Source organism: Helicoverpa armigera, chromosome 22, assembly GCF_030705265.1.
Source record: "Helicoverpa armigera isolate CAAS_96S chromosome 22, ASM3070526v1, whole genome shotgun sequence".
Taxonomy (NCBI): Eukaryota; Metazoa; Arthropoda; class Insecta; order Lepidoptera; family Noctuidae; genus Helicoverpa; species Helicoverpa armigera.
Genome location: NC_087141.1, coordinates 945850 through 959496, shown reverse-complemented (window position 1 = coordinate 959496; position 13647 = coordinate 945850). Strand labels below are relative to the sequence as shown.

Genomic DNA, 13647 nt, shown 5'->3' with positions numbered 1-13647 from the left:
TCGTTAATAATCTTACTCGCCCATTGTTTTTGGATTATTATTCATCAGTTAACCTGGTTCTAAGTAATCGCGGTTAGCACTATTTATACCACCTTTTTTGTCCTAATTATTTTCATTAGCTGATGCAGTTGGTTTTGTCTCGTCTCACTCTTCAACTAGAGCAGATAGCATTATCGTCACTAAACCACGTTTCTTGAAAATTTCGCAATTCTTTGTATTAGTATCTAACTAGTATTTAAAAATAGGAACAATACGATACGTATTATACTTGTTTATTTACCTTTTCAAATTGAGCATTGTCTTTAAATATTTTTGGAACGACAATTTTCACATTTCCCAAACAACTCTAATGTGTGTTAAATGTGTGAAAACTAATTTTCCAGTATCATTTTTGCCGCATTTAAACGTGGTTTTTAACTGCCAAAACTGGTAATATTCGTATCATAAAAAATGGGAATAATAAAAAAATACAAAAACTTAACTCGACCCTAAGATTTTAATCAAATCCGGTTATACAACAAGAAGTGCATAAAGGCAGCTAAAGGGTCACAACAATTTACCGAGTGCAGTTGCATCCCAGCTTTACATAACAATACGGATAAGGAAAATTAACAAAAAAATATAAATCTGTGATCGAACTTAGTTCCGAACTGTTTCAAGAAACGGCTCTAAGAGTGATAAGTGACTTGGTGAAAAATGGAAGAAAGAAATAGTAATAAACATGAAGATTCAGAGAAATACTCTAAAAGTGGATGGGAGAAAAGGAAATATTTTTATAGACAGGTAAGTGAATATAAAATCAAAGGTGAAGGGAAGCATCTCAAGGAGGACTTTAATAACTTAACTGTCCCGTGAATCATAATGTGATACACTGATTGTTTAACTATTGTATCGGCATCGTAGACGGTGAAGTAGGTAATGTCTGAAATCACCAATTGATCAACGCTCAATCCTTCTCTGTGTGAGAGGGGGCCTGCACCCAGCAGTGGGGTGGTAAAAAGGCTGATGATGATGATGAAGTCACTACGATGACACTATATTTGTCATGTGAAGTTTGCAATGTTTTTGGCATGGTCAATCTCCTGTTCATAAATCTCATCTTCTAGTCAGACTTGCCTTCTACATGTTCTATTTTATCTATAGTACTATTATATAGCTGAAAGAGTTTGTTTGAATGCTCATATTAGGAAGGAACTACTTGACTGATTTTAAAAAATATTTCTTAGGTAGCACAATTATTAAGGATGTTAATCAGGCACTGGAATGATGTAGTTCTTGCGGGATGCGGATGAAACCGCTATTATAAATTTTGATTTGATTGTCTTGTATCTTCACAATGAAATCAAATTCTTGACGCGATCTATCTACACGTGTTTCCTTTTTAGTAATATTTTTAATTGTTTTAATCCATAATTGTTTTCTCTTTTATTGAGGTTCTAAATATTATAGGTAAACATCCATTTTCGAAACGTTCATTGAATTTGATGACGTCTGTATTTGTTTACAAGAGTTTTTAATAACAACGTCAATACTCTTATTATTCAATGGGATTTTATGATCTTTTCCTTCCTTGTTTGACAATATGCCATCGCGAGGACTTTCTCAACGTATTTCAAGACCAATAAATGGTAATAAAATAATACAATGTAGTTTTACAAGACAAAACTACATTTAGTATCATCCTAGCTTTCCAAAAACGAATGAATCACTTTAGATGAGATTTAAAGATCTGAGAGACCAAAATGAAACCACAGGAAACTAGCCGAAAAATATTTTGGTAGTGCCAATAACCTCCTCAATTTTGTTTCTTTGTTCTCAGATGTTAATCAGCAGCGGTGGTTGGACCTGCTACTTTATCATGGGTATGACTTTTGGAGCCTCAACAGTCTTCATTCCTCAAATAAGACAGGAGGCCAATTCTGATGATGCAGTCAGTGAATCGATGGCATCTTGGATTCGTAAGTATTCAATGTTATTCTGGTTTAACACGTACTTTAGAATCCTAAAATACAGCCAGCAATGTCTGACCACCCGTTTTATCAAGGTGTACTGAGTTACAGGAGTAAATGGGTTGAAGAGTTTAGAGGCAGTAGCTCCATGCAAAATAATGGTACCTACCCAGCTGCACTCGGTTAGCCTGGAAGCTGAACCCAAAGTAGTTAGGAAAAAGCTAGGCAGATGAAACGCCCAGAGAGCAAATGTCGGAGGAAATGGATAATGACTTGATCAGAAAATAAATGATTGATGATTGACCTAATTGCTAGGTGTGAGAAAATAATGACATTGTTTCAAGAGCCTTGATCGACATTAAACGTGGCGTGATGACTAGGAAATTCTAGTTTGCTTTTTATTTATTTAATAAACAGCTGTTGAAAATAAGTTAATTACCTGTATTTAAATAAAACAATAATAAGAACCCACTTAAAAATGATAAATACAACCTAATTTGATAATTTCTACCTTTTTTTTTTTTTTTTTGTTGTCGCTGGGCTAAAAATGCCATTACGCATTCCCTCCCGTCGGGGGACGGGAGAGGGGTATGTGGGACTCCCCGGTTAAATCGTTTCCGGTATACCCACTAAAAAGGCCCAGCGGCACTCCGACCTCGCCTGAGTGGAGGGGTCTGGGAATCTATGGCGTCCAGTCCCCACCGGCGATTGCCCGCTACGGCAGGCCCCCATACCTCCCTCTAGTAGGGAAGGGTCCTTATAATGGCCGGAGCGCAGGGGTTGATCCTTGTGATGCAGGCGGTGGCGCCCCCGTGCCTGTCGCCCGCTGATCACCCCCCGGGGCGGATGGGGACGGACATCGTGTTTGTCGTCTTCTGCCCCTTCTTCGTCTGCGAAGCGGCACCGCGAGAGGGTCGTTCTCCCGCATGCGCTCCGCCGCTTCCTTCTGTGACATGTCCTGTCAGAAGGAGGCTACCGCTTCCCATGCCTCCTCACTTCCCAGCATGGCGGCAATCACGCTGGGAAGCGAGAGGTCGTTCCCGACCACTGTCATCAGGGCGCGGCGGGGTTCAGCCCACGATGAGCACACCTGTGATAATTTCTACCTGCTAGTTACCTACCTACTCCAAACCATTTTATAAGTTGGTATTTTCTTAAAAATAAATTAACTAATATATTTTCAGCTGCCATCACGGTGTACTCTGGCTTGCCCTGGGTCTTCATCCTGCCAGTTACAATGAAACACATTGGAAGAAAATACACCTACACTTTCGTCTTCATCAGTAACCTGATCAGCTTCGTATTATTCTACTTTAGTGCCTCCATCTTACACATAGTCATCAGCTTAGTCATCAATGGCATCAACACAGGATCACACTTCACTGTATCAGTCATGATCATCACGGAATACACATCGCCTAAACACAGAGGATTTTTCTTAACAATAAAATCTGCTACGATTTTTTGGGGTATCTTCATGGCCAATGCTATTGGTACCTTTTTCCATTGGAGAAATATCGGTCTTGCTGGAATTTTAATCAGTATCTATGGTATGTTAGTTGCATACATACTACCAGAGTCTCCATTTTGGCTGGCCACTAAACAACGATTTGAAAAATGTTCGTCGACTCATAGATGGCTGAGAGGAGAAGAGAAACAATCCGAAGCAGATCTAGAAAACCTGATTTTATTCCATAAGAACTTAAGTGTTAAAGAGAGTTCAAAGAATCGTGATCTTAATGGCATCGTTAATAAGTATTATAATGTCATGACGTCAAAGAAATTTTATAAGCCATTACTTCTGTGTTTGTTAATACAATCACTTTACGTGTTGTCTGGTAAAATTGTGTTTAGTGTATATGCTTTAGATATTATTAGTAAAATAACCGCAGGATACAAAATGTCACCTTATACAGCTATGTTAATATTAGATGGCGTTACAGTTTTATGTATGTACATTGGTTGCTTCTTTGTAAAACTACTATCTAGGAGAACATTATTAATAGGTGCCTCTTTAGTAGGTATTGCGTTTCTTTTCATGATTTCCCTGTATGCATTTTTGATAAAACTATCATTGTTAGAAGAGAATAATTATGTAGCTATATTTTTGTTAGTTGGTTATTCAATAGGCATATCTTGTGGACCTGTGATATTAACACAAACTATTTCAGGGGAATTAGTTTCCATAGAATCTAGGGGACTTTCATCTTGTTGTATAGACTTATGTCTTAAAATACTTTTAGGTACTGTAATAAAGATTTCTCCATATATGTTTAAATCTTGGGGGGCTCATGGTGCATTCTTTTTCTATGGTGTTTGTACTTCAATATTTTTGTTTTTGATTTTTCTTTATTTGCCTGAAACTAAAGACAAGAGTTTGCAAGAAATTGCTGAGTGGATGGAAGGATCTAAAAGGCCTGTGTTACATGAAGAAGTAAAGTTTTTACCAGTCGGACACGAAGGCAGAGAACGGAAAGTTGAACCAACCATAAGCCATTCCATTTAGGAACCAATTCAGTCAGTTTAATCAATAGTAGAAAAAATCTTATTCAATGACTGAGATTTTATTTTTTAATATAATGATGTAGCTTAAAGTACGTTTTTCCTCTAAATGTTACAACAATCCTCTCCTCTCTATTATTTAAACTTTAAATTCAAACAATATTGTTTTTATTAAAAGGTATACGAAGAGGAATGAATATTATTACAAGTATTTTTATAATAATGATAAGTTAGTTTTTTCAATATTGTTTAGCGATTGTATACTTAGTAGTTAAATAAGCAAACAAGTATGATAAGTTGTAATGAAGATAAAAAGTGCAACGCCGATCAGCCGATGCGATCTTGAAATGATAAAATTACAATGAAATAAATAACTATATTGTATAAAAAATGTGTATGAGAATTAAATCAAAATCATAAATTAACCTGATATAATAACAATGCTAGTATATTACTCAAACCACCTATGTCCTTGTTTTATATTTTCCTTCACAACTTGATAACCTACAAAAAGCAATAATAAAAATAGACAGTTTTATCGAATTGCCGAAATAAATCACATTTTATCCATTAATTGGAATGATAAGATATAATGACATATTATAATAGTGTTAATTCTTTTGCAACTGCATTCGTGCAGTGATTTTGTACAAAATGGGCGGTTATGAGGTAGAAAAACAAGATTATGAAGGCTCTAAAAATAAGTGGGAGAAAAGGAAATATTTTCTGAGACAGGTATGTATGTATTTATCGATAAGTTCTAAGTTTATGATATACTAGCCGTTTTCTACTACCTACTGCCCTCACTGGGGTAAAATATAGCCTATTTTACTCGCAGATAATATAGTTTTTTAATGGTGAAAGAATATTTAAAATCGATCCAGTAGTTTTTGAGTCTATCCATTACAAACAAACAAACAAAGTTTTCCTCTTTAATATTAGTATAGATATGACTGTGTACTATAACTAGTATTAAAAAATATCATCACAATTTTTGAATTAACTAACACTACTCACGGTAAGTTCTAAGTTTCTGTATGAGCAGAGTAAATTTTGGAAAAATATATTTTTACGTTTCCCTACGTTTTGAATACCTCTTTTGAAAAACTAACGTTGCTACCATCATAATTATATATCCAGTGAAATATTATTTTAGTTGTTCATTACATAGTTTAGTTAAACTTGAGCTAACATAGTAGTCTAGAAATAGAGAAGGTTATCCATAAATCTTAGATGAATTTAACTTAAATTCATCTAAGATTTGCTGCTGAAAAATCAATATCTTACAAGTCACCTTCCCGTGTGGTAAGTATTATCTAATCCGTGAAAGCCCGTGCAATCTTTTTAAAGATGAAACGATACGATACTTTCATTAATTACCTTGATTATTTTTCCGACCCAAATATCGACCAATAGAATTGCACCATTCGACGTCACGTGGTACAACCTACATGGTATTATACTGAAAATTTTTTGAATATTTTCTCTGGTCGTTGCTACGTCAAACTGACAGGTTGTGGCCGACATTTGGGACGGAAAAATAATCTCCCAATACACACGAGCTTCATAATATCTGGCATTTCCCTCAAGGTTCCCTGCAAACAAATAAAGTCGTCAAGTTTTTCAGGAAAAATCACTCGCGCTTCGCGCTCGTTATTTTTTAACCTGAAAAACTTGACTCCTTCATTTGTTTGCAACGAACCTATCGGAAAATACCCGATAATTTTGAAGCTCTTGTGGTATTATAAGTGATTATTTACAGCAATGACGTAAACTTTATTTGCAATAAGGGTATCCTGCAGGCTAAGAAGTCGGTCGACAGTTTGTTGGAGGTCTAAATTAGTATGGAAATGAATAGTAGTACACAGATAACAACGATCAGGTATTTAGAAGATGATTGATTAAATTCACTAAATGCCAACCAGAGGGCCGACTGTTTAGTCTGCAGTATACGAGCATCTAACAACTTCTAGTGCATCCTTATCATCACCTGTAGTCCATGATTGTCTTTTAACTATCTATCTCTGTTTAAAGTTTCAAGTTCATATAATAACTAGATTATTTTCTGACATAGATACAGGAGTGCTAGTTGTAAAAAAAGTACTTAAAACCTTTCCTTTCTTTCATTATCACTCCTATATTATATTCATGATTTTCTTAAAAAAAAAACAACCATCGCATCCTGCCAACTGTTGGCTGACTGTTTAGTCTTACTTCTAGCCGCATCTAGACACAGGCGTGTCAGTTATAATACAAATACGTATTTCCTTTTGTTATCTCTCGTGTTTCACTCACGTGTTTCATTAATTACAACAATCGTTTAGAATCATTTACTTTATTTGCCAAAACAACATCATTAATACTATCAGTATTAATCCCAACAATAACCTTGTCAGTACTGATTTGTAATAAACACAATCCTATCATTGATACGAAAACACCTTGCTAATAGCACACTTAAGTAATTATTTCAATTGAATCATTACTGTAATAAACTGTTGCCCAAGATGGACTGACTTTATTGGAAATATTACAATTTTTTCCCTTGCTCTCTACCAATCAGTGAAAGCATTGTAGTCAGAACAATAAAAGGATAAGTTTGGAAATCGTATCATGGCCACGGTAACTCCTTCGAACGATCCGAACGAATTTTTGTAAATAACATTAATGCTGTACAAGATACCGATAGAGTTCATAGCTAAAGCTCTATTTCTAACCAATAAATAACTGAGAGCACGTCTCGTCTCTTCTCTCATCTTAGACTGGAAGCCGACCCCAACATATGTAGTTTAGGAAAATGGCTCGGAGGAGGAGTACCTCTCTACCTTGTTATTGATCTTTATCCTTACACATCAGATGATGATCAGCAGCGGTGGCTGGACCTGCTACTTCATCATGGGCATGACCTTCGGATCTTCCACCGTCTTTATTCCTCAGATAAGGAAAGAAGCTAATTCATTTGATGCCATCAGCGAATCAACTGCTTCTTGGATACGTAAGTATCTGTAATATTTTAACTAACCAAAATTAAACTACGAAAATACCTTTCCCTACAATAATTATTTAGTTACACAAATTACAAAACTACCTTTGGGCAAACAGGAGTTCTATAAATATGTCAAGCAATATGGAGAAACTGCAACAAACTTGCTTTATTTCAGCAGGAGTTAAACGTTAAAACAAAAGAACATCACATTAAATATTACGTCAATGATTTGTTTCGCATTGTGCGCTTAACTTTTAACGGTTTCTTTCTATTTTTTAGCTGCCATCATGGTCTACTCCGGCCTACCTTGGACCTTCATTCTACCAGTCTTCATGAAACACATCGGACGAAAATACACCTTCATGTTCGTCTGTGTCAGCAATCTTGTCAGCTACGTAGTTTTCTACTTGAGCGTCACAGTCAACCAAATTATCATCAGCCAAGTTATAAATGGCATCAACACTGGATCACACTTCACTGTATCAGTCATGATCATCACCGAGTACACATCTCCTAAACACAGAGGATTTTTCTTGACTGTGAAATCAGCTACGCTTTTCTGGGGTATTTTCATGTCCAATGCTATAGGCACATTTTTCCATTGGAGAAATATTGGCTTGGTAGGAATCATTTGCAGTGCCTACGGCTTGTTGATAGCAATTGTCTTACCTGAGTCACCATTTTGGCTGGCAACTAAACAGAGGTTTGATAAATGCGCAGACACGCATAGATGGATGATGGGGTTCAGCAAGCAATCGGAATCAGATTTAGAAAAGTTGATTAATTACCAAAAGAATCTCAATTTGGAAGCACAATCGAAGAGCTTTGATCTAAAAGGATATATCACTGGATATTTGAAAGTAGTATCATCAAGGCAGTTCTATAAGCCTCTCGTTTTATGTCTGTTGGTTCATTCCTTGTATATATTTTCTGGTAAAGTAGTATTTAGTGTATACGCTATAGATATTATAAGTAAAATAACAGCTGGACACCATATTTCTCCTTACACAGCTATGTTAGTATTAGACGGTGTCACAGTATTTTGTATGTATATCGGATGCTTAGTAGCAAAAGTGTTACCAAGAAAGAAATTGCTAATCGGGTCATCGTTAGTAGGAATCGGTTTTCTGTTATCGATATCTTTATATGCATTTTTAATTAAGTTATCGCTTGTAGTGGAAAATAATTATTTTGCTATATTCTTGTTAATAGGGTATTCTATGGGACTATGTTTTGGTCCAGTAATATTGACACAGACCATTACAGGTGAGTTAGTGTCTATAGAAGCTAGAGGATTATCATCTTGCTGTATGGATTTATCCTCAAAAGTGTTACTAGGTACTTTAGTCAAAATGTCACCATTTTTGTTCAAAACATGGGGCACTCACGGAGCTTTCCTATTCTTTGGATTATCAACATCATTATTCTTGTTTTTGATTTACAAATTCTTGCCCGAAACCAAAGATATGACATTGCAAGAAATTGCCGAATGGATGAAAGGGACCAAGAAAAGCCGAGCATTGCAAGAGGAAGTTAAATTTTTGCCTGAAAAGCAGTAGTTTTAGATATTATAAAAGTTTTTGTGGAACTAGTCATGAAATAGGAAAGGGGAGATAAAATACTTGGTATATGTACTTCTAGTTTTAATAGGCGAAGGGTTTCACCATAACCAATTACACTTAAGTGCATTAAAAGTTGGATTCATAACCCCTAAAGGGACAGCATTCATTGTTCTTACACTATGGGGGAAAAAAATGTAGATAGCAATTTTTTTTCCTAATTTATAGCCTTTGGCGATATCTACGCTCGGGTCGTTGGTTCAATGCCCGAGTTATCTTTCAAAGCGAAGTATTCCTCTTCCGTTTATTAATTAGGTTTCAGCGGAAATTAAGAAATGGAAAAGCGCAGTTTTTTTTCTGTCGTTTTCTGGTATGTCTCAGCGATCACTAATTCAGTTTCGAGATGTTTTCTTAATGATATTTTTTGATTGCAAATTGTTTTTGAAAATGTGCAGAAACTGAACGGTGTCATATTTTATGATTATATTTTGGGTAATAAAAGATTTATCTTTGCTATTTTTGGGTTTTAAAAATGCCAATAAGCTGAAAATTTTATCCTTTATCCAGCAATGGACTAGGTCTATACATATAGGTCAATTTATAATGATGATGATGATAACAGATCACGCGGGTTAAATAAAAACACCTAATTACAATTCAAGACAAGCGATTGGTAATTGAACTCCTACGAACGACTTGTAAACTATTTGAAATGAAAATCACATGACGATCCGATGTATTGTGAAATATGTAGTGTTTGCTAATTGTGCAGAAGTTAGTTATGATTTGATGCGTGTCTTCATTGTTATAACGAGTCTAAAGTTGATCGCTATCGATTTCATATGGGCTGTTCTTGGTTAGACCAATTTTAATTGGGTCTGCTTCTTTGTTCGAAAGATGTGAAAGCTTTAAGGAAATTGTAAGCATATATTGGTATGATACTTTTGAGAAATAACCTCAATGGAAAATTAGGAAAGGAGTATTTTGGTATAGTAATATTTTTATTTTGTTACGCTGCCTGTATCGATGCTATACAATCTGTGAAAGTTTTAAGAAGCTTGAATAATCCCAGTAAGTAAAGGGCGGTAAAATTATTTTTCTATATTTAAATTGTAGCCTAGCTATTTAGATTTAGAGCTTAAGTTTACAATGTAACATAAAATAAGATAATAAAAGTCCAAAAATGATAAATTTACTTTCGAAACCTATACCTTTTTGAGATTTCTTCAAACATTCCCAAACAGAAACCTCCCGAATTCGAAACAGCCCATATACCCACTATCAATAAACCCGCCACGCGGTACTCTCGTGGCACTGATGCATTTTCTATTATTAGATTCAGCTGATCATGTGCTATCAACGAGGTATTGACCAGGTCTAAATATAGCGGTGATCGCACGGACATTATTCAATGAATCGATGCCTCCGAATGGGGTTGTGACTTGTAAATCAGAGCTATTTACTGTTGTTGAGAGAGGAATTTGGGACGTAGTTTGTTTGGTTGTTGTTTACTGTAGTAAAACTAATGGAATGTGAGATCACGGAGGTAAAGTATCAAGGTGGCCTTGTGGGTAAAGGACCCTCTCGAGTATGAGTATGTGGGTTCGATTCCTTTATATTATATCTTGGACACCAATGACTGATAATGACTGATTAAAAGGTGAATTAAGACCTCTCGAGGAAACCCTCAGTTATAATCCAGGATTTTAATCACCAAGCCGCATTGGACTTAATACTTCTCTGTGTTAGAGGAGGCCTATGCCCATCAGTGGGACGATAAAAAGGCTGATGATGATAATGAATTTATCATGCCGAGAGAGCTTTGTTACGGTCGACTTCCATGGCCGGGACTAGTCTCGTGACGTGAATAATGCTTTGTAAGCTATAATCCTTACTCATATCGTAAATGCAATAGTAGGTACCTTGCCTATCGTATAATCACGCTATCGCCCCGAAATACTTCTCTTGGGAAAATTGTTATTAGGTAAGTATGTATATCTAGGTTTCAGAAAAGGTTTGGTAATCATTGACATTGTTTCGGCGTTTCTTCTCAAGGTAATGGATATAGGATGATGATGAATATAGGAAATGCCACCCTCATCTAGTTTAAAAAATTGACGTGTTCAAGTGTTTTTCTAAACATATTTAATTCATTGCAATTAGCAACTAACGATATTATCCTACACATTATTACAAGCATTACAAGTTAATGTCACTATTTCACGAAAATCAGTACCTACAATCGATTAGTTGAAAGCTACCTTGAAAGTAAGTCATACTTTTTAAAACTGATATATTTTATTACACTTCACGACACAGAAAAGTAGCCAATGACCAACCTAACTAGGTCAGATATAAAATAGCATGGAATTGTTCACACACCAATTATATTGTGTTTAGACAATGACTCATATCAATTGATTTAGAGCTAAATAATTCGATTGATGCCACTATGGATGTATGGGAACGGAGCCACGGTTCAAGGACAGTTTTAGAACAATTTTTATCGCTTTTAATTTTTATTTATTTGGTCGGTATTTTTGGTCAGCAGTGTAAATTGGTTGGGAATTGTTATGTTATTTTAGTGTTCCTAAATATTGCTGACAGTTTTAATTAACTTTATGTGACTTTTATTCGAAAATAATGCTTACCATTGTAATTCTTCAATTTTAATGTATTCAAATGAAATAGGTAGTATGTAGGCAAGAAGGTCCCAGAGGGGCCCAGCAGGGCCAAGGCCTGCCGGGGCTGCGGGTTGTTCGAAAGAGGTACCGCGGCCCTAGCACATAAGGCCTACGACGGAACACGACGGCTTTTAGTCAGTAAGAGTCTGACACTCCCTCCCCGCTGCTAACCCGCAGCGGGAGGGGTCATTTGATGATTTTTTACGTCGTTAAAAAAAAAAAAAAGTATGTAGGCAAGATGCAAATATAGGTGAGAACCAACTTCTTATAAAGAAAGAATATTACCAAATACCATACCAAAATACTATTTTTATTAAACGGTTTTATTTAGCTTACCCTGTTTGTTTTATTATTTATTCTTGGGTCAAATTTAGTAATTCAAATTTAAGTACCTTGCTGTTGTCAGATTGATCTGAAATTTGGTACACACCTTTAATTCCGATGACAATACAATATACTAATATCAATAACATTATAAATCCAAGATGGCCGCCGGTACAAAATGGCGGATTACATATTTTTTCCACAACCCCCTCAATATGGGTATCAAATGAAAGGGCTACTCAAGTAGAATACTGTCAGCAACCCCAGCGGGGCCCAACAGGGCCAAGGCCTGCCTGGGCTGCGGGATTGTCCTAGTACATAAAAGGCCTACGACGAAACACAACGGTTTTTAGTCAGTAAGAGTCTGGCACTCCCTCACTGCTGCTGACCCATATATAGAATGAGGAATATTCGGTAGGCATTTTCATTAAATACTAAAAACTAGAAAATAAAAAATCGGTAAAAAAACTTTTAAGTTAAACGGTTTTATCTTACGTGCACTGAAAACTAGAATATAAAAAAAACTGTTACTTACCTATAAACCTACATAGGTGGTCCCGGTCATATTAGACTAAAATAAAAACGTGGGGGCCCTCTGAAATCCTACCTATGGCAAAGCATATCTTTATACTTTGGTAGATCGTGAGCTCGGCGTTCGCTGGTGAAGCCGCTACGGCTGATTATTGATTGTCAAAATCTCCAGTTACGATTATAGTAAGTAGAAATATAGTAAGTAGAACCTCTAGAAGAAAGTATTACAGCAATAGTTAGGTAATGGGCCCCACGTTTTTATTTTAGTCTAATATGACCGGGACCACCTATGTAGGTTTATAGGTAAGTAACAGTTTTTTTTATATTCTAGTTTTTAGTAATGTAAAGAATATTTTTCTTATAGTTTCAAGGAATTAAACAAAAAAAGCAGATAACAGACCCAAAAAGGATATGCCCCGGGTGAGGATCGAACTCACGACCTTAAGATTATGAGACTTACGCGCTGCCTACTGCGCTACCGAGGCTACGGGAGTGGGGAGCGAAATTATCGATATGTATTTGCGCGTTAATATTTGCAATATTTTATCGGTAGGTTTGCTGCAAAAATAATAATGTTATCATGAATTTATATGTTTTTATCACGGGTATTTGTTGTTCTTTAAGTATATTATAGTTGTTCTTTTTAAAAAAATATTTCATAATGAATAAATAACATTTTGCTTATAATTTGAGTTATAACATTTTTACAAACTTATAAAAAATCATTTTGTCATTTTTTTTTCATCAATTAATCTAATAACTATCTACCAGTCATAGACTATTAATAAACCTCAATTCAAAAACCCCAAAAAAAAGAAAAACAAAATACCAAACAATTCATTAAACAAAAATACAGAAAAAAAGGGTCACAAAAAATACTAAAATGTCATGTAAAATTTGTCCGGCCACCGCATTGTACGAGCCGGCGTCGAACCGCAACTATTGGCGAGCGCGTGCAATTGACAGCACACCTCAATTTATGGCCCCACTGTCTACCGGCCTAGATGGGGACTGGGAGCTGGATGTGGCCTGAATTGTAGGTACTTATGACGTAAAAAGTAAACGAAAGTACCTATCGTAAAAACACCAGATTTTGTGTAGAGATGGATATG

At 35.7% G+C, this 13647-nt stretch overlaps 2 protein-coding genes and 1 non-coding gene across 3 annotated transcripts; 2 read left to right on the top strand and 1 right to left on the bottom strand.

Moving 5' to 3' along the window:
• The first annotated feature begins 289 nt into the window (after window positions 1–289).
• On the top strand, window positions 290–4455 carry LOC110371701 (facilitated trehalose transporter Tret1). Its single transcript, XM_049842988.2, has 3 exons — window positions 290–783; window positions 1820–1958; window positions 3134–4455. The coding sequence occupies exons 1-3, from the start codon at window positions 697–699 to the stop codon at window positions 4453–4455; spliced, it is 1548 nt and encodes a 515-aa protein (XP_049698945.2). The 5' UTR covers window positions 290–696.
• Window positions 4456–5043: 588 nt separating this feature from the next.
• LOC110371702 (facilitated trehalose transporter Tret1-2 homolog) lies at window positions 5044–10187 on the top strand. The gene is made up of 3 exons (XM_064040615.1): window positions 5044–5186; window positions 7308–7446; window positions 7717–10187. The coding sequence occupies exons 1-3, from the start codon at window positions 5106–5108 to the stop codon at window positions 8994–8996; spliced, it is 1500 nt and encodes a 499-aa protein (XP_063896685.1). The 5' UTR covers window positions 5044–5105; the 3' UTR covers window positions 8997–10187.
• Window positions 10188–12947: 2760 nt separating this feature from the next.
• Trnam-cau (transfer RNA methionine (anticodon CAU)) lies at window positions 12948–13020 on the bottom strand. The gene has a single exon. It is a non-coding gene; the product is annotated as a tRNA-Met (tRNA).
• Between the last annotated feature and the right edge of the window lie 627 nt (window positions 13021–13647).